A 19,705-nucleotide genomic window follows, 5' to 3' on the forward strand; every position below is an offset into this window, starting at 1 on the left:
TCCAGTAATTAATAGACCTTACATTTCATTCTTGTCATTTAATTTGGAAGAGAACCCCATGACCATTTTACTGAAGCTCCCTATTACTAATATTGTTAAGGTGTAGTTAGTTGGAAAAATATATTTTGTTTCTGGAGATAAATAGCTAAAAATGAAATGTCAGTGCTTTGCAAGTAATCCAAGTTACATGTGTACATGTTTGTACCTATTTGTCTTGACATGTTTCTATGTATGTGTGTGCTGTGGTGTGTCTGCTTCTAAAGGGTGGCATGGTGGCTCAGTGGTTAGCACTGTTGCCTCATAGCACCACAGACCTGGGCTCGAATCCAGCCTTGGGTGACGGGGTCTTTGTGGAATTTGCACATTCTCCTGTGGCTGTGTGGCTTTCCTCCCACACTCCAAACATATGCAGGTTAGGGGAATTGGCCATGATAGATTGCCTTGTAGTGTTCAGGGACGTGTAGGATAGTCCAGGGGAAATGTATTATAATAGATTAAGGGAATGGGTCTGGGTGGGTTCCCCTTTAGATTCCAGTATGGACTTATTGAGCTAATTGTCCTGTTTCCACACTGTTGGGTTCTTAAAAAATGTCAGTCTGCACTGGGAAACATGGATGGCCTTGCAGAAATGTTCACTTTATATCTTCAAGTTTTACTATATCAGTGATCTGTATGTACAATCCCTGACACATTGTCTAAATGTGGATCTTTCAGAATGGCACCTCTGTGGTCTCTGTGCGTGCTCCTCGCTGCACTTGTCCTGCTTCAGAATGATAAAGCTCATGCAGGTAAGAGTCTAAACTAACAATTCACATCATTAACATTTAGCATGGTACAGTCGGGCAAATTGCTGATGACACAAAGATTGGAGGTGTCGTTGATTGTATCAAGGGCATTTGCAGACTATAACAAGACATTGACAGAATGCAGAGCTGGGCTGAGAAATGGCAGATGGTATTCAACCTGGATAAATGCAAAGCGATGCATTTTGGAAGGTCGAACTTGAATACTGGATATAGGATTAAAGACAGGATTCTTGGCAGGTGGAGGAACAGCGGGATTTTAGTGTTCAAGTGCATAGATCCCTCAAAGTTGCCACTCAAGTGGATAGGGTTGTTAAGAAAGCATTTAGTGTTTTGGCTTTCATTAACAGGGGAATCGAGTTTAAGAGCCGCGATGTTTTGCTGCAGCTCCCTGGTGAGACCACACTTGGAATATGGTGTCCAGTTCTGTTTGCCCTACTATAGGAAAGGTGCGGAGCCTTTGGAGAGGGTACAAAGAAGGTTTACCAGGATGCTGCCTGGACTGGAGGGCTTGTCTTACAAAGAAAGATTAACTAAACTCGGACTTTTCTCTCTGGAAAGAAGGGGGAATAGAGGTGACCTGATTGAGATATACAAGGTAATGAGCGGCTTGGATAGAGTCGAAAGCCAGAGACCTTTCCCCAGGGCAGGATTGACTGTCACAAGGGATCACAGTTTTAAGGTGTTAGGAGGAAGATATAGAGGAGATGTCAGAGATAGGTTTTTTATGCAGAGAGTTGTGAATGCATGGAACACGTTGCCAGCGGTGGTGGTGGAAGCAGAGTCATTAGGGGCATTTAAGTGACTGCTGGACATGTACATGGACAGCAGTGAATTGAGGGATGTGTATGTTAGGTTATTTTATTTTAGATTAGGATTAATCCTAGGCACAACATTGTGGGTCGAAGGGCCTGTTCTGTGCAGTACTTTTCTACGTTCTATGTTCTAAACTGAGCCCAATTCTTCATATTTGCCTCACTTTGCCTCAGGCTAAATCAGGTGTGCAACAGTTTCTGTGTCCTGTGGGAAATGGCTTAGGGAAGTGGACAAGCAAATGTAAGAAGACTACTGTGTTAATGGTATAGAATAGCCTCTTAATAATCATAGTTAAACAAATGCAAAGTTTTTCTTGACAGGACATGCTAATGGAAATTTCTCGCCATAAGTAAGCTTGAAGCAAAGACATGAACAGTTATGCCAAAAATAATACATGATAATGAGGGGATTTAATCTGACAAATGATATTCATTACTTATTTCTTAAATGTAAAAGGTTTTAAATAAAGATATTTATGGCATTGGTAAGTTTAGTAATGAGTCATATTAACTTCTGCAAAATTCGGATCCATTAGATGTTTCACTAAAGTAAAATGTAAGCTACATTCAAGCTTGGAGTTTCTTTCTGCAAGCAAAAGTAATATGTACCCAGGATGTGAAGGACTGATATTTTTAATCAACTTATTCAGACATAGATCTGGTACAAGAGAGGAAACCCTTGAATCCTCACTTTCTAGTCCAGAGTATGGACAATATAACTGCACTGCAAGTCTCCAGAAAGATGAAATGGATATGCCAAGATGAAATTATTCTGAAGTTACCACACAAGCTGAACAGGATCATAACTCATGATGAGATAATAAATATAAATCGCCAATTGATTAGTTATTTCAATACGTTAACCTCCAACATCACGACACTGAATATGACTAACAGGAAACGAACAGTTTATCAGAACTTTCACAGAAAGGCAGCGGATCAATTGAATGCTTTAATGCATTGCTCATTTCTGTTTTCAAGTGACTGCTTGTCAATTAATTAATTATTATAACAGAGCAGGAATTGTTTGCATGACTTCAATGACTGCTGGTTACCTGCTTGATATACCCAGTGCTTACGAATTAACTAAATTCAAATTAACTTTGAATGATTTTACAGCAAATGCTACAACAGGAGAAACAAGCATGGGTCAATGCGTTCAATTAATTTGTATTCTGCAGGAGAGAGGAACATGTGCAGAAGGGAAGAATTGTGATTGATAGCGTAAAGGGGAGACGGTTGTGATTGATAGTGTGACAGGAAGGGGCTTTTACTGACAGTACACGGAGGAACTGGGCTGTCATTGACAGGGTGGAGCTGTCATTTAGAGGGTGAGACTGGGGCTGATATTGAGGGGGAGACAGTGAGGCCATAATTGTTAGATGAGAGAAGTTCACTAATCAGCAGTGCAGGCAAGAGGTGTTGTAATTTTTTTATTCAGTCATGAGATGTGGATTTTACTGAGGAAACGATATATCTTCCATTACCATTGAGAAGGTAATGATGAGCTGCTTTCTTGGTGAAGGAAGTTATTTCCAGATTTTGACCCAATGACAGTGAAAGAACAGTGATAAATTTCCAAGTCAGGGTGTTGTGTGGCTTGGAGAGGAACTTTCAGATGATGGTGTTCCCCTGTATCTATTGACCTTGTCCTTCTGGATATAATGGATATGGATTTGGAAGATGCTGTCTAAGAAGCCTTGGTGAATTTCTACAGTTCCTCTGGTAGACGGCACACACTGCTGCTATGTGTATCAGCGGTATAGGAAATGAACATCAATGGTTGTGAATGTGGTGCCAATGAAGGTGTGCTGCTTTGGTCTGGATAGTCTTGAGCTTCTTGAGTGTTTATAGAGCTGCATCCATCCAGGAAAATGGGGATTATTCCATCACACTTTTCACTTATGTCTTTTGGACGCTTGTTAGTTCTGAAAACTATGACAAAAATACAGGCCAAGATTAAACAGAAAAAGAAAGCCTATGATAGTCACAAAAAAACTTAACACTGCAGAAAGCCTATAGGAATACAGACAGCACAGGGATTAAGTTTAAAAAAAAAAGGAAATCAGAGCAAGGGCATGTAAAAATATTAGCCATCAAGACAAATGAAAACCTAAAAAAGATGTTTTACCAGCATATAAAGAGCAAAAGGATAGTTAAGGAAAAAGTAGGACCTATCAGAGGTGAAGAAGGAAACTTGTGTGAAGATGCAGAGATTATGGGAAAAACTTTAAATCAATATTTTGTCTCTGTATTCACAAGGGAAAGGGATGATGCAGATATGGTAATCCAAGAGGAGTAGTGTGAAATATTGTACAAGGTAATAATAATACAAGAGGAAGTGTTCAAGGAATTGGAATCCTTGAAAGTGGATAAGTCGCCAGAGCTGAATAGATTATTGCCTAGAATATTGAAGATGGTCAGGAAGGAAATAACAGAGGATTATTTTCTAAACTTCAATAGACGCAGGTGAGGTGTAGGGGGGACTGGAGAAATGCAAATGTGTTCTATTGTTTATAAAAGGTACAATGGAAATGCCAATAAATTATAGGCCATTTAATCTTACTTCAACAGTGGACAAATTGTTAGAATCAATCCTGAGAGATTGGATAAACTATCACTTAGAAAGGCATGGACTAGTCAGCTCTTGTGAAGGGAAGGTCATGCTTTATAAATCTGATTGATCATCCTTCTCACAGACTCAAAGAATTAATGAGAGTAATGCAGAAATGAATTTTAGTAAAGCATTTGACAAGGTCCAACATGGCAGACTGGCCAAAAAGGTAAAAGCCCACAGGACAAACAGTAATATGTCAAATTGAATCCAAAGTCAACTTAAATTCAAATTCAATTCAACTTAATAACAAAAAAAAGGATAATGATCGATGGCTGCCCTTGCAAATGGAAAGCTGTTTCAAATAGTGCTTCATAGAGCTCAGTGTTGGCACACTTGCTGTTTGTTTTATACATTAACGATTTGGACTTGAACATAAGGGACACAATTGGGAAATTTGCAGGCTACAGAGAAATTGCTCCAAAATTATATAGGCGGATTGGTGGAGAGGGCAGGAAAGTGGCAGATGGTGTTCAATTCAGATAAGTGTGAGGTAGGTCAAGCAGTAAACCAGAAATACACTATAAATGGGAATATACTGAGAGGCGTAGATGAAGTGAAAGATCTTGCGCATGCAAGTGCACAGGTCCTTCAAGGTAACAGGACAGGTAGGTAAGGTTGTAATGAAGGTAGGTAAAAACAATGACTGCAGATGCTGAAAACCAGATTCTGGATTAGTGGTGCTGGAAGAGCACAGCAGTTCAGGCAGCATCTGAGGAGCAGTAAAATCAACATTTCGAGCAAAAGCCCTTCATCAGGAATAAAGGCAGAGAGCCTGAAGCGTGGAGAGATAAGCTAGAGGAGGTTGGGGGTGGAGAGAAAGTAGCATAGAGTACAATAGGTGAGTGGGGGAAGGGATGAAGGTGATAGGTCGAGGCGGGGGGGAGGGTGGAGTGGATAGGTGGAAAAGAAGATAGGCAGGTCGGACAAGGCCTGGGGACAGTGCTGAGCTGGAAGTTTGGAACTAGGGTGAGGTGGGGGAAGGCGAAATGAGGAAACTGTTGAAGTCCACATTGATGCCCTGGGGTTGAAGTGTTCCGAGGTGGAAGATGAGGCGTTCTTCTTCCAGGTGTCTGGTGGTGAGGGAGAGGCGGTGAAGGAGGCCCAGGACCTGCATATCCTCGGCAAAGTGGGAGGGTGAGTTGAAATGTTGGGCCACAGGGCAGTGGGGTTGATTAGTGCGGGTGTCCTGGAGATGTTCCCTAAAGCGCTCTGCTAGGAGGCGTCCAGTCTCCCCAATGTAGAGAAGACCGCATCAGGAGCAACAGATACAATAAATGATATTGGTGGATGTGCAGGTAAAACTTTGATGGATGTGAAAGGCTCCTTTAGGGCCTTGGATAGAGGTGAGGGAGGAGGTGTGGGCGCAGGTTTTACAGTTCCTGCGGTGGCAGGGGAAGGTGCCAGGATGGGAGGATGGGTTGTGGGGGAACGTGGACCTGACCAGGTAGTCATGGAGGGAACGGTCTTTGCGGAAGGCGGAAAGGGGTGGGAAGGGAAATATATTCCTGGTGGTGGGGTCTGTTTGGAGGTGGCGGAAATGTCGGCGGATGATTTGGTTTATGTGAAGGTTGGTAGGGTGGAAGGTGAGCACCAGGGGTGTTCTGTCCTTGTTACGGTTGGAGGGGTGGGGTCTGAGGGCGGAGGTGCGGGATGTGGATGAGATGCATTGGAGGGCATCTTTAACCACGTGGGAAGGGAAATTGCGGTCTCTAAAGAAGGAGGCCATCTGGTGTGTTCTGTGGTGGAATTGGTCCTCCTGGGAGCAGATACGACGGAGGCGGAGGAATTGGGAATACGGGATGGCATTTTTGCAGGAGGTGGGGTGGAAAGAGGTATAATCCAGGTAGCTGTGGGAGTCGGTGGGTTTGTAAAACATGTCAGTGTCAAGTCGGTCATCATTAATGGAGGCTGTGGGAAGTTGTAATGAAGGTATATGGAATGATCTCTCCATCATTAGCAGAGATATAGAATACAAAAGTCAGGATATAATGACGAAACTATGGAAGACACTGCTGAGGCCACAGCTGGAGTATTGTGTGCAGATCTGGTCACCACTTACAGGAAGGACGTAATTGCCTGGAGAGAGTGCAGAGAAGATTTACTAAGGTGTTGCCAGGGCTGAAGAATTGTAGCTATGATGAGTGATTGGAGAGTTTGGGATTGTTTTCCTTGGAACAGAGAAGACTGAGGGGTGACATGATGGTGATATATAAAATTGTGAAAGATAGAATAGACTGGAGGAAACTGTTTCCCTTCCCAGTGAGTTCAAAAACGAGAGTCATTGATTCAAACTGAGTGGCAGAAGGATTTGAGCGGATGTGAGGTGAAAGTTTCTTTATGTAAAGTGAGGTGGGTATTTGGAATTCACTGCAGAGTTAGTGGTGGTGACAGAGACCCGAAACTCTTTTAAAGAGTACCCAGATTTGCACTTTAACTGCTTTAAACTGCAGTGCTTTGGGCCGTGTGCAAGAAGATGATATTAGAAAGGGCACCTGGGTGACTTTGGGTTGGCATGGACAAGATGGTCCAAATGCTATCCTTCTGGGCTGTACCATTTTAATGATTCTAATACATAAATAATTGTTGAGATTGAGACAATCCCAATGTTTTGGGAGAGTAGTTGTGGCAGAGAATACTGGTGAAGGATATGGCTTAATATGTACAAAGCTTCTATTTAACTTTGACTGTGCGTCCATATCCTCTCCTGTCCCTCTATCAATGGGATTTTAAGATGTACCCTACCATTTTCTTTAAATGATGGCGATTGTTCCCAAATTACTTTTGTTTCATTTTCTAACACTGTAGATTAAAGAAGAAAGTAAAAGTATTTCAGTACATTAACAGGTTGTTAGTTTCACTTTAACAATTTTACAATACTTCCATGTATTCAGCTTTTCACTCAATCTTTCCAAACCTTTTAGTCGAAGAATGCTTTTATGTCCCTACTGATTCTGTGTGACTGAGAGGTGTTGTGTTTCTACTGTAGATGACGACAAATCCTTGGGCAGTCCATTTGTACAAAGAGCTGTACGGGAAGCCATTGAACTGGTGGACAAAGCGTACAAGGAGACCAGAGTTAGGTGGGTTCTTTGCTTATGTAGCAGTGTCAGGTTGGGTTCTCTATAAAGAGCTCAACTCCTAAAATTTATATGGAATAAGGGCTATCATATTCGCAATGCAAAGAACATTTATTTTGTGAAGAGCAAATTTCAGTAGAGACTGTCAATTTGAAATAAAGAACATGTTGAAAATACTCAGCAGGTATGGCAGCTTTTGTACAGAGAGAAAAAGTGAATATTTCATGTCTGCCATCTTTGATCAGTTTTTTGGTGTGCTAATTCACTCAAAGATCTGGTATTGAGGTAATCGACTAACCTTATTCTGGGCCTATAAACCTGAGCTCTGGATACTCCAGGTGGCAGAAACAGTTTATTTGCAATCTTTAAAGAACTATACACATTTTTGTAATATCATGCTACGTTCATATATGACCAAAGCAAAATGTACCTATTCTACTCACCCTCTTCTCAAAGCACATTAGATTAGATTAGATTACTCACAGTGTGGAAACAGGCCCTTCGACCCAACAAGTCCACACCGACCCGCCGAAGCACAACCCACCCAGACCCATTCCCCTACATTTACCCCTGCCCCTAACACTACAGGCAATTTAGCATGGCCAATTCACCTAACCTGCACGTTTTTGGACTGTGGGAGGAAACCGGAGCACCCGGAGGAAACCCACGCAGACACGGGGAGAATGTGCAAACTCCACACAGTCAGTCGCCTGAGGCGGGAATTGAACCCGGGTCTCTGGCACTGTGAGGCAACGGTGCTAACCACTGTGCCAACCTGCCGCCCACATGCTAGGAATCAAATTAGCGTGCCATTATTACAGCATTTTTCCATTGTGAACCATGTGAAAAATGCATGGTTCTCCAGCTGCTATTACAGCAAGACCTCTACAATATTACAATGCAACCCCTTAGGACAAAATGCCAGCATACAACTTCCCTTCCCTATTGTGTAGTGTTGATACAGTACTATGTTAAAGCTGCAATTTGTAGCGTTCACTTGAAACTGCCATATTGAGCAGCACCAGTAGATGGAGATAGAAGAAAAGCCGGAGCTAGAATAGAAAAGCTATCACTAAAATATCTAGATTGTTTAATTCTACAATATTAAATGCTCATCTCTCTCAAGTCCAAAGAATCCCGAATCAGTCAAAAACCTCAAAACTTGCTTGTTGTACTTTCTATTTGTCATTCTCTCGGGTACCTAAATCCCTCTGAGTGCCAAAATGATTCTCACCTTTTAACACAAAGCCTTCTACAATTGCTTTACCTATTGCTGCCTTATTTCCAACCACCTTGCAGCTTTCTTTAGTCCCCAGCTTTGTATCATCAGAAAACTTGCACATAGTGCACGCATGCTATTATTGAAGCCACTGCTCAGTGAGTGGATCTCCATCACTGATTTTAAACACTGAGCTTGTTCGTTGTAACATGCGATAGCTGTAGTCTGAGTCAGGATCTGAATCCCTCATTATCTCTGTCTGATTTGAGTCTATTATTTTCCAGCCAAAAACAGCATCTGAGCAAAAGATCCTTGAGTGCTGGTGACCTCCTGCGTTTCTTCAAACACCCAGTGGCAACAACCAGGGTTGCAGTGCGATCAGCAGAGTACATGGAAAACACACTGCGCCTCATTCAGCAGCATGTCCATCGAGTCCACAAACGCTCACTGAATGCAACAGGTCAGTTAGAGAACAAGGGACTGGGACCTGGAGCAGATACAGATGGGCTTCCATTGGCCCAGTCTCCTCCTTCTAACGTTCCCAGTGAATGATGGGTTAGTTTTAGAAATCCCTGTGATTTTACAAATCCCTAACAAATTGAGCTATGTAGGATGATTCAGAAAAGCCAGGTTTGCAGGAGGATGGTGCGGGAAGAGGTCAGGGTGAGTGTGAGCCAGGGCAGAACAGCGCTTGATGATTGAATTCAGTAAACCGAGAGGCAATATCCTGTCTGATCTTCAGCAGCTTACCCTGCATTTTACCGGATTGCTTCTTGTGTCAGATACCTGCCCCAATGCTCTGCAGTCAGTCTGTCCCATCCTTTCAGCAAGAGCAGGATCAAGGTGGATTTCCTCGGTATCAGCTCTAGCTGTTGACCAATGTGAGAGGCTGTCCTCTCATAAACATCTCCGGAAGCAGCCTGTTTGGGAGCTGGGGAAAGTCTCTCATACATAATTATGTGAATCAGAGATCAAACCCCCAGTGGTGCAACAGCAAACCACACAGTGGTACAAAGCAACAGACAGAACATGGAGTGTTGTGAATGTCTGCACCGTTATCTAACCAAGAATTTACCAACTATAAATACGGGGACTCCTATTGAACTGGTTATTTAACTGGTGTAATTAATGAGTGAATTTCTCAGAGATCAGAACTGGTTAACGAGTGTGTGTTTCCTCCAGATTTATTAACACCAGCTGACCTGGATACCATTGCACGTGTCACAGGCTGTCTGGCCATACGTCAACCTCCAATATGTAAAGACGACTGTTTTTCAGACCGATACAGGACTTTCACCTCTGTGTGCAACAACAGGTAGGAACTGATGCTGCTACCTGACCATTTTGTTAAGTTCCAAGAAGGACCAGGAAGTCAAAATATTTAACAGGTGGAGCTGAACATGTGAGTCCAATCACATGATATAATGATGCCATCTGGTCTAACCTTGCTGTCTGTTTACTCAACAGACGGTAAAGTTAGGCCAAACTCTTCTCACCCGAAATGGCAGATGACATCATTATATCACATGAATGGATCCTTAAAGTGACAGTCCAACAAACACACACAAACATTCAACATTCCGCCCCCCACCCCACACACCCCACTTTACATTAGAGATTCCTGCAATGAAAATATCCACGATATTGACAATCATGTATACCACACTTGCTAGGTAAGATGTTCTAGAAGATGTCGATTCCTGTGTGGCTGTCAGGGTTCTTCATGTGTCTATTTATTTTTTTCATAGACTTAGACATCATCTGTCACTGTCCTTTTCCTGAAATCACTGAATGTTTGAACAGTGTTGTGCTATTCTTCACGAAGGTACTGAATTGACAAATGGCCAAAGTGTTTAATAGTGGGAGCTTTATGAAGGAGATGTTTATTTTGAAGGCATCAAGGTTAAAGTACCCTGCTCCCATGCAAAATGTTCAGTGATGTCATCAGTACGTCATGTGAGTGGACTTTTAAAGGGACAGTCCACCAAATGTACACACACTGGATTGGTCGCCTATAGACACGAGACGTTGTAGTGTGGAAAAGACATTCAGATCAACTCTTCAAAACAATGCACCAGAGATAACATCAGTTGAAGATCTACAGATTATGTGTGAAATAGAAACCTGGATCCAGCTGACAATGCAATAGCAACACCTGAGGGAGGCATTTGATGAATGTCTGCATTTCTTTATCTTCATTCTAATTAACATGTGTTGATAAACTGTGAACTATGAGCACACACAAAAAAACCATGAAGAAAGCTAGCTCTTCTGAATAAAAGAAATGAGTGTGTTTCATTTCTGTCATTTCTGCGGGGGATGGTCAACATTCTTTTATCATGTGGTGATTGGATGATGTTTTCTCATACACTCGCAAAGGACAGGCCTACAACTGGTCAGCAGCAGCTTCAGAAGCCAGCACAAAGTAATGACAGGTTCCAGCCTCCACATGCTACAGACTGAAGGCATTTTCAGACTCTGCCATATTTCAGGCTTCAGACAAAGCAACTTGCATTGATATAGTGGCCTTAACATGGAAAACTATCCCAAAGTGTCACATAGAAGTATACTGAAAGAAAATGGATAAAATGCGTTGAGGTTGAAGGATTGTCAATTTGAAGAGTATGTTTCAAGTGTGGATTCTGAGATAACAACATCCTTTCAGCAGCAGATGAACTGATAGAGGGGAAAAGACAGATAAGATTGCAGAGTGGCTTGTCATTGTGAAGACAAGTTTCAAAAATATAGATTCAAAGTTCCTCAGGCTTTTCTGGGCAAAGGCAGACCATTGAAGCCAGACAAGGGACCTGCTTTCATAGAAGCAAAGCAAGCATATGTCATAGAGCTGTACGGCATGGAAACAACTCATCCAAGCTGACCAGATCTAGATACAAGAATAAAGTTAGCTGATATCCCTATGTTTGTTCACAATCATATTAATCAGCAACATCTCGGTGAATAAGAAGAGATTCTTCAGGGACTCTGGAAATAATGAGTCTAGGATTTGGAAGTGTTAGGCCACTGAACAGTTCCTCCTTCTGAGCTGCGCAATCTCCATTTTTAGTTTATTTTCATCTCCTAACATTTTTAATCTCTCTCTCTCTCTCTCCCCGTTAGATGAATATCTAATATTATCTCTATTGTTGCAGTTGTTTTTACAAATGATGTCTTCCACATTTGCGACAAGGGTTAATTTTACCTTAATACCTTAATCCCAAGGCTAAGCAACATATAAAATGTCTTTTGCCTCTTCTAAATTAACAGCTATAAACGATAAGCAACAGAAGCAAGAAGAGGCTGTTTGTTTCCTCAGGCCTGTCAACCATTCAAAATGTCATGACTGATATACCTCAAGCCTCAACTCCTCTAACATAGCTTCTCAGTGCCCTGAACTCCTGATATTACAAAATTCCATCCAATCCTTCTTTAAGTACTTATAAGGATTTTGTCTCAACAGCTCTCTGCAATTGAGACTTCCAGGCATTCACTATTGTCCAGAAGAAAAATTCCTTTACATCCACTTTAGTTTATATGATTCCCCTTATTCTGTAAAAATATTGCCTAGTTAAAGATAGCCCCATAAGTGGAAACATTTTCTCTCCAACCATTCTGTCAAGGCCCCTCAGAATCTTGTATATTTAAATAAGATCATTCTCCTAAATATTAATGATTAACAGTCTAACATGTTTTGTCATTCCTAATAAGTCAACGCATTCATCCCAGGAACTGCCAGTTAAATCTGTTTTGAATTGTCTCTAGTGCCAATAATTCCTTCCTTAAAAAAGGGAACCAAAATTGTACACAGTTCTCTAGGTGAATTGAATTGAATTGAATTTATTGTCACGTGTACCGAGGCACTGTGAAAAGCTTTGTCTTGCAAGCAATACAGGCAGATCACAGAGTTAAATAGCATAGATAGTAAATAATAGGTGAACAGCGGCAAAATCAAAACACAGGTACAGGCAAATGCTAAGAGTTTATGAGTCCATTCGGTATTCTAACAACAGTAGGGTACAAACTGTTTTGAAACCAGCTGGTGCGTGTGTTCAGGCGTCTGTACCTTCTCTCCAATGTAGAAAAGAATTGCCAGGGTGAGATGGATCTTTGAGAATGCTGGCGGCCTTTCCTTGACAGCAGGCCTGGTAGATGGATTCTATAGATGGGAGGTTGGCCTTTGTGATTGTCCAGGCCGAGTTCACCACTCTCTGCAACCGTGTCCAATCTTGAATGGTACAGTTGCCATACCAGGTGTGGCCTCAACAGAACGCTGTATGCTTATAACAAGTTTTACCTTATTTTTAAACTCCAACCCCTCAGCAATAAAGACCAAAATTCCATTTGCCTTCTTAAGTACTTTCGGCTCCTGCATGCTAACTTCTTGTATTTCATGTTCGAGAACATCCAGATCACCCCACCCAGCCCTGCACTGGACCTTTCTGATGTCTCTCTCTGTCTTCCATGTAAGTAACAGTCTGCTTTTCAGCTCTTCCTCACAAAGTGAATGACCTCACACTTCCTTAAATTGGACTCCATCTGCCAGCTTTTTGCCCACTTGCTCAGTCTATCCTTATCCCCACGCAGATTATAGGGCCCCTCAAAGATCAGCAAGTCGGCCTTTGTGTGGTCAGCAGAAAATGGGGGAGATACTAAATGAGTATTTTCCATCAGTATTTACTATGGAAAAGGATTTGGGAGATATAGACTGTAGGGAAATAGATGGTGGCATCCTGCAAAATGTCAAGATTACAGAGGAGGAAGTGCTGGATGTCTTGAAATGGTAAAGGTGGATAAATCCCCAGGACCAGATCAGATGTACTCTAGAACCCTGTGGGAAGCTAGAGAAGTGATTGCTGGGCCTCTTGCTGAGATATTTGTATCATCGATAGTCACAGGTGAGGTGCCGGAAGACTGAAGGTTGGCAAACGTGGTGCCACTGTTTAAGAAGGGTGGTAAGAATAAGCTAGGGAACTAAGTTGTTGGAGGGAACCCTGAGGGATGGGATGTACATATATTTGGAAGGGCAAGGACTGATTCGGGATAGTCAACATGGCTTTGTGCATGGGGAGTCAGGTCTCACAAACTTGATTGAGTTTTTTGAAGAAGTAACAAAGAGGATTGATGAGGGCAGAGCGGTAGATGTGATCTGTATGGACTTCAGTAAGGCGTTCAATAAGGTTCCCCATGGGAGACTGATTAGTAAGGTTAGATCTCACGGAATACAGGGAGAACTAGCCATTTGGATTCAGAACTGGCTCAAAGATAGAAAACAGAGGGTGGTGGTGGAGAGTTGTTTTTCAGACTGGAGGCCTGCGTCCTCTACTTTTTGTCATTTACATAAATGATTTGGATGCGAGCATAAGGGGTACAGTCAGTAAGTTTGCAGATGACACCAAAATTGGAGGTGTAGTGGACAGTGAAGAGGGTTACCTCAGATTACAACAGGATCTTGATCAGATGGGCCAATGGGCTAAGAATTGGCAGATAGAGTTTAATTCAGATAAATGCGAGGTGCTGCATTTTGGGAAAGCAAATCTTAGCAGGACTTAAACACTTAATGGTAAGGTCCTAGGGAGTATTGCTGAACAAAGAGGCCTTGGAGTGCAGGTTCATAGCTCCTTGAAAGTGGAGTCACAGGATAGTGAAGAAGGCATTTGGTATGCTTTCCTTTATTGGTCAGAGTATTGAGTACAGGAGTTGGGAGGTCATGTGTGGCTGTACAGGACATTGGTTTGGCCACTGTTGGAATATTGCATGCAATTCTAGTCTCCTTCCTATCAGAAAGATGTTGTGAAAGTTAAAAGGGTTCAGAAAATATTTACAAGGATGTTGCCAGGGTTGGAGGATTTGAGCTATGGGGAGAGGTTGAACAGGCTGGGGTTGTTTTCCCTGGAGCATCGGAGGCTGAGGGGTGATATAATAGAAGTTTACAAAATTATGAGGGACAGGATAGGATAAATAGACAAAGTCTTTTCCCTGGGGTGGGGGAGTCCAGAACTAGAGGGCATAGGTTTAGGGTGAGAGGGGAAAGATATAAAAGAGACCTACAGGACAACTTTTTCACACAGAGGGTGGTACGTGTATGGAATGAGCTGCCAGAGGAAGTGGTGGACACTGGTACAATTGCAACATTTAAGAGGCTGTTGGATGGGTATATGAATAGGAAGGGTTTGGAGGGATATGGGCTGGGTGCTGGCAGGTGGCACTAGATTGGGTTGGGATATCTGGTTGGCATGGGCGGGTTGGACCGAAGCATCTGTTTCCATGCTGTACACCTCTATGACTCTATGACTCTATCTGTGGCCAATATTCCCCCATGAGGTGAGTTTTGGATCTATCTCTGTTTTGAGTATTAGTTTGTAAGTGGCTGGAAAGGACCAGTTGCTAATTGGTTCCCTGTTCTCCACCCAAGGTGACTGCCCTTTTTAATGAAACCAGTGGAAAAGGTGGGTAGGTGAGGTGGGTAATCCTTCCCAAAATAACAACTGGCCCTGAGCTGTTTAGATCAGGGACAATAATCATTTACAACTTTTACTTAATGCCATTGTTTGTTAATTATTACGTTAATTGAAAGAAAATTCCTGCAGAAAACGTCGAACAGCCACTTGCTGTCAGTCCTTTACTGCGATATTGTTTGTGCCAGTTCCCCTCAAACTAATTTCTTCTTTTGGATCAGGTGTCCTGCGTGCAAAGAAATGAATGTTTTGTTTTCCTGATTTCCAGGAGGAAGCCTCGCCTGGGATCATCCCACATTGCATTCACCCGATGGCTCCCACCTCGCTATGAAGATGAGTTTTCACTTCCACTGGGCTGGACTCCAAGCAGACGAGTATCAGGATTCACTCTGCCACTGGTAACTATGCACACTTCAGGCAGAAATAAATCTGGTTCACTGAAAAACCTACTCTCAAATGTATTGAACCCCACCTTCCAGGAAGCAGGCAGTGGGTGTGCTAGTACAGTGTCCTTTCACTTAGCAATAAATCCAATCCAGTCAGATGGAATGAAGCTCTTTTTTTCATCCTTTAGCAATCTTTAACAAGTTGTCTCTGTATCGAAAAAGCCCAGTTCCTAAAGGGCACAGCCACAAAATAAAGTGCTGCTCCTTAATGCAGTACAAACTAGCTGCAGGTTTGTAGCCACACTTAGAAAGACTGTTGTATGAAGAGATGCACAAATGACCTTGAATAAAAGCCAACTGTGAACTATCTTTGGAGCTGTATCTTTAGAGGGTTGGCTAGATTAATTCCAGTAATGAAAGACTTGTCTTACAAAGAGACAATGAGCAATTTAGGCCTATATTCACCAGAGTTTAGGAGAATGAGAGGCAATCTATAAGATGCAAAAGTAGATGTTTACCCCTTATGGGACAATCAAGAATGAGAGTTCATAGTTTTAGGCTAAGATGTGGCAGATTTAAAAGCAATGTGGATTACTTTTCTCTAAGTGACATGAATCTGTGGAATTCGCTAACCAGAGTGCCATGGTTGCTAAAACACTGTGCAAATTTGGGGAAGAGTTGGACACATTTTTAATTAGTAATGTGCTAAAAGGTTAAGGGCAGTGGGCACAAAATGAGACCAGCCATGGTTGATTAAATGAGAGTGCAGGCTTGAGAGGTTGAATTGCCTGTTCGCAATTTTTATATTTTTATATTTTTATTAACAGAAAAATACATTTGTGGGCGGCACGGTGGCACAGTGGTTAGCACTGCTGCCTCACAGCGCCAGAGACCTGGGTTCAATTCCCGCCTCAGGCGACTGACTGTGTGGAGTTTGCACGTTCTCCTCCGGGTGCTCCGGTTTCCTCCCACAGTCCAAAGATGTGCAGGTCAGGTAAATTGGCCATTCTAAATTGCCTGTAGTGTTAGGTAAGGGGTAAATGTAGGGGTATGGGTGGGTTGCGCTTCGACGGGGCGGTGTGGACTTGTTGGGCCGAAGGGCCTGTTTCCACACTGTAAGTAATCTAATCTAATCTAATCTAATCTAAAAAAAAGAACAGTATGTTTAATCAATGCCCCCTTAGTTGCAAACATAATGATGATATAAAGATGGTGTGATGATAGATTAACCTTTGTCCTGTTTTCCTGTAATGAATACTTTCTGCTTCTCCAGGCTCGCGAAGTGTCCAATAAAATCTTGAGAACACGCAATGAAGACGTGGTCAATGATTTAGAGGTCACTCACTTGTTTATGCAGTGGGGTCAGTGGATTGATCACGATATGAGTTTAACCCCTCATTCTGGCAGCATCCAGACCTTCAATGATGGCATTGACTGTGAAAGAACCTGTGTTCAAAGAAATCCCTGTTTCCCAATACGGGTGAGAGCTCTGTTCAACTTCATTCTGAAATAGCGTTTGAGTTTTTGCTCTGTTTCCTGACCACAATGAAAAAAGTCCTGGATCAATAATCTATCCAAGTATTCTTGGACAAAATTATCCCACAAACACAAAACGCACCCGTGACCAAATTGTATGTTTTTATGGGAATAGTTGAAGGATTATTTTCATTAGGTGAGAGGATGAATTGGGCTTAAAATTTCTCCTTGTGTTGTTAAGGAGACAGTGTTGAATTATATTACATCTTAAGGAGATCCCATCTTATTTTTCTCAAGATGAGTTCCTTGACTCTTTACTCATCTGTCAAAGCTGGTAGAAGATTATGCAATTGGATTTGAATCAGGAAGGGAGAGCAGTAGGGATCAGTGAAGATTGGTTTGGAGCATGATGTTTCACTTTAGCTGTGCAGTCAGGGGACCAGATATGTTTCTAGGCTTCACATTTCAGAAAGACACTTTTAATAATGTATTGTCTTAGAAATGTAGAAACATTAAAAATGGGCAGACTAGAGGGAGGCTATTTAGCTGTCATATCTGTACTGGTCAAAAAAAGTAACATTGCGTTATCACATTTTCCAATTCTATATTTTTTCACCTTCAAGCACACATTTTATAAAAAGAACAGTGAGGGTTTTCTGCCTCTACCACTCTTTCAGACAGTATGTTCCACATCCCCAGGACTTCTGTGGGGCTGCAGATCCCTCCTCAACTGCCTTCTCATCATCATTTCGCACTGGCTATTCACCTCTCTGTAAAACAAAACTGATCCTTCTTATCCACTCTGCAGGACCCTCCAAGTGTTATTTACTTCAGAGTAAGCCACCTTGTCATTTGCAGCTTGCTAGTGTGATAAGCCAACTATAAGTCTCTGGTTCCTGAGGGCAGCTGATGTCTCTTAGCCAACTGACAGAGAGGTAGAGTGACTCTTATTTCTATATGGTGAAGGTTTAATACCACTTTTAGGCATGGGAACCGTGGACAGAATTTAAAATTTACAACCTATAATGGTCAGTATACCTCCAGTGGGTAGTAAATGTCTGCCATATTGAAGCTTTGCACCAGAAATAACTGTTTCTGAATGTCTGAACTTACTGACTCCAGACAGACTATTTTCTTCCAATTTACATTCACAACGTATTCCAAACTCAGGGATCAGTTCCATAATTTGTCTGGTTTTTGAAGGCAAGTGATACCAACAGCATGAGTTCAATTGTCAGGCTGACAACCATAAAGTTGCCCTTCAATGAGCTGTGGGAACTCACATGTTATACTCACTACCAGTCATCTCTCTCTGTGATGAGTCAGCAGTCCTGTGCTCCTCTTAGACTTTCTATTCCTCTGGATGTATTTATAATTAACTATGTTTGACAGATTTCTGCACCTTTCCTGACAGATCCCTCGAGGTGACACAAGAATCAAGAACCAGAGTATATGCTTGCCATTCATCCGGTCAGCTCCTGCGTGTGGCAGCGGTGAGCTGGGCTCATTGTTTGGAGATGTCAACACTCGGCAGCAGATGAACGTACTTACTGCTTTCATTGATGTGAATGAGGTCTATGGCAGCACGGACTGTGTGGCCAACAAACTCAGAAACCTCACTAATGAGCTTGGCCTGATGGCTGTCAACACGGAATATTCTGACAATGGGCGAGAATATTTACCATTTAACACCATTTCAAGCAACCTTTGTGGAAGTATGGGGGAAAGTTGTCTAACCAATGAAAATTCAACTCCGTGTTTTATAGCTGGTGAGTAACAGTTGGATTTAGAAATCCTGTCTCAAGTCACTTTTGTATGGGACATTCTTTTTACATACACAGCTCCAGCTTTACTATTGTTTAACACACATCACAGGAATTTACATATAAAGGTGTTAGGCAACAGTGATGCAAAAGTTGGTTGATTAACTAGAAATGAACACCAAAGCTTCCAACTTGATGATTGTGTGCACTTACTGAGCTTCAAGAACAGCAGTCACCATATTGACAAAGATACAGATAGAGAGATCAATTTCTAGGATATGTCCCCAAAGTTCCACAGTGGTTCTGCTGTTTTCTCTCTCTTGCTCTCTCTCTCTCTCTCTCTCTCTCTCTCTCTATATATATATATATTTCAGTTTCTAACTATGTCTTAGTAGCCTGTGTAGAATCTCAGAAATACCCACTGGATGAGTGTTCCTCAAGTGATTAAAAAGTCAGCCAATCTGATTGCAGAGTAAGTAAACTTTGAGGTATCAGAAATTGCCTCAACTAGATGTTGGTAAGGCAGATACTCTGGAGTGGATTGAGGGCAGGGCCAGGAATGACATTAGCAACAGCAGCACACCTATTCCGCATTGCTATGCATTAACACCAAAACAATTAGCTGCAGGTTACACAGGGATAACGGGGCTTTGTGGCAAAAAGGGCCAAAAAGTCTGGGATCAAATCCTAACAGTTCTGGGTATGTCATAATGCTTGTGCACGTTGACTAAAAATAATTCTGATTCTTCACTACTTTGGGACAGGGACTGAAAACAGACATTTCACATCCTCTTTGTATATTTAAGGAATCTAATGTCAGTATTGGGATAATATCAAGAGAAAGTCTACAGATTCCAAGCAAATCTGGCATCAAGTATGTTGTGACACTGTTAGGACCTAGGTCTGATGCTTTGACATGAACGCTGTGATGACACTTTACACCAAGAGAGGGTCTAAAGATCAAATGTCAATTCTACATTTCTCCAAGATATATCCAGTCTCAATCCTACAGCAGAGTTCCTTCTTTCTGAGTGCAATGATAGCAGTGTGAAGAAACAAGTGATGTGGTAGCCTGGTGTGGAGAATAAACTGTATGC

At 42.1% G+C, this 19,705-nt stretch overlaps 1 protein-coding gene across 1 annotated transcript in view; it reads left to right on the forward strand.

The window, feature by feature from the left end:
- The first annotated feature begins 714 nt into the window (after positions 1–714).
- LOC122564097 (eosinophil peroxidase-like) overlaps positions 715–19,705 on the forward strand; it is a 39,018-nt gene continuing 20,027 nt past the window's right edge. The window contains exons 1-7 of the mRNA XM_043718658.2: positions 715–788; positions 7,222–7,315; positions 8,816–8,991; positions 9,714–9,846; positions 15,252–15,381; positions 16,643–16,849; positions 18,260–18,614. Coding sequence (XP_043574593.1) covers positions 716–788; positions 7,222–7,315; positions 8,816–8,991; positions 9,714–9,846; positions 15,252–15,381; positions 16,643–16,849; positions 18,260–18,614 — 1,168 coding nt within the window. The 5' untranslated portion in view covers position 715. The remainder of the gene's footprint in view (positions 789–7,221; positions 7,316–8,815; positions 8,992–9,713; positions 9,847–15,251; positions 15,382–16,642; positions 16,850–18,259; positions 18,615–19,705) is intronic.

The sequence above is a fragment of the Chiloscyllium plagiosum genome, unplaced genomic scaffold (genome assembly GCF_037043375.1).
Source record: "Chiloscyllium plagiosum isolate Xiang-an unplaced genomic scaffold, Cpla_swu_hap1 HiC_scaffold_31, whole genome shotgun sequence".
Classification (NCBI taxonomy): Eukaryota; Metazoa; Chordata; class Chondrichthyes; order Orectolobiformes; family Hemiscylliidae; genus Chiloscyllium; species Chiloscyllium plagiosum.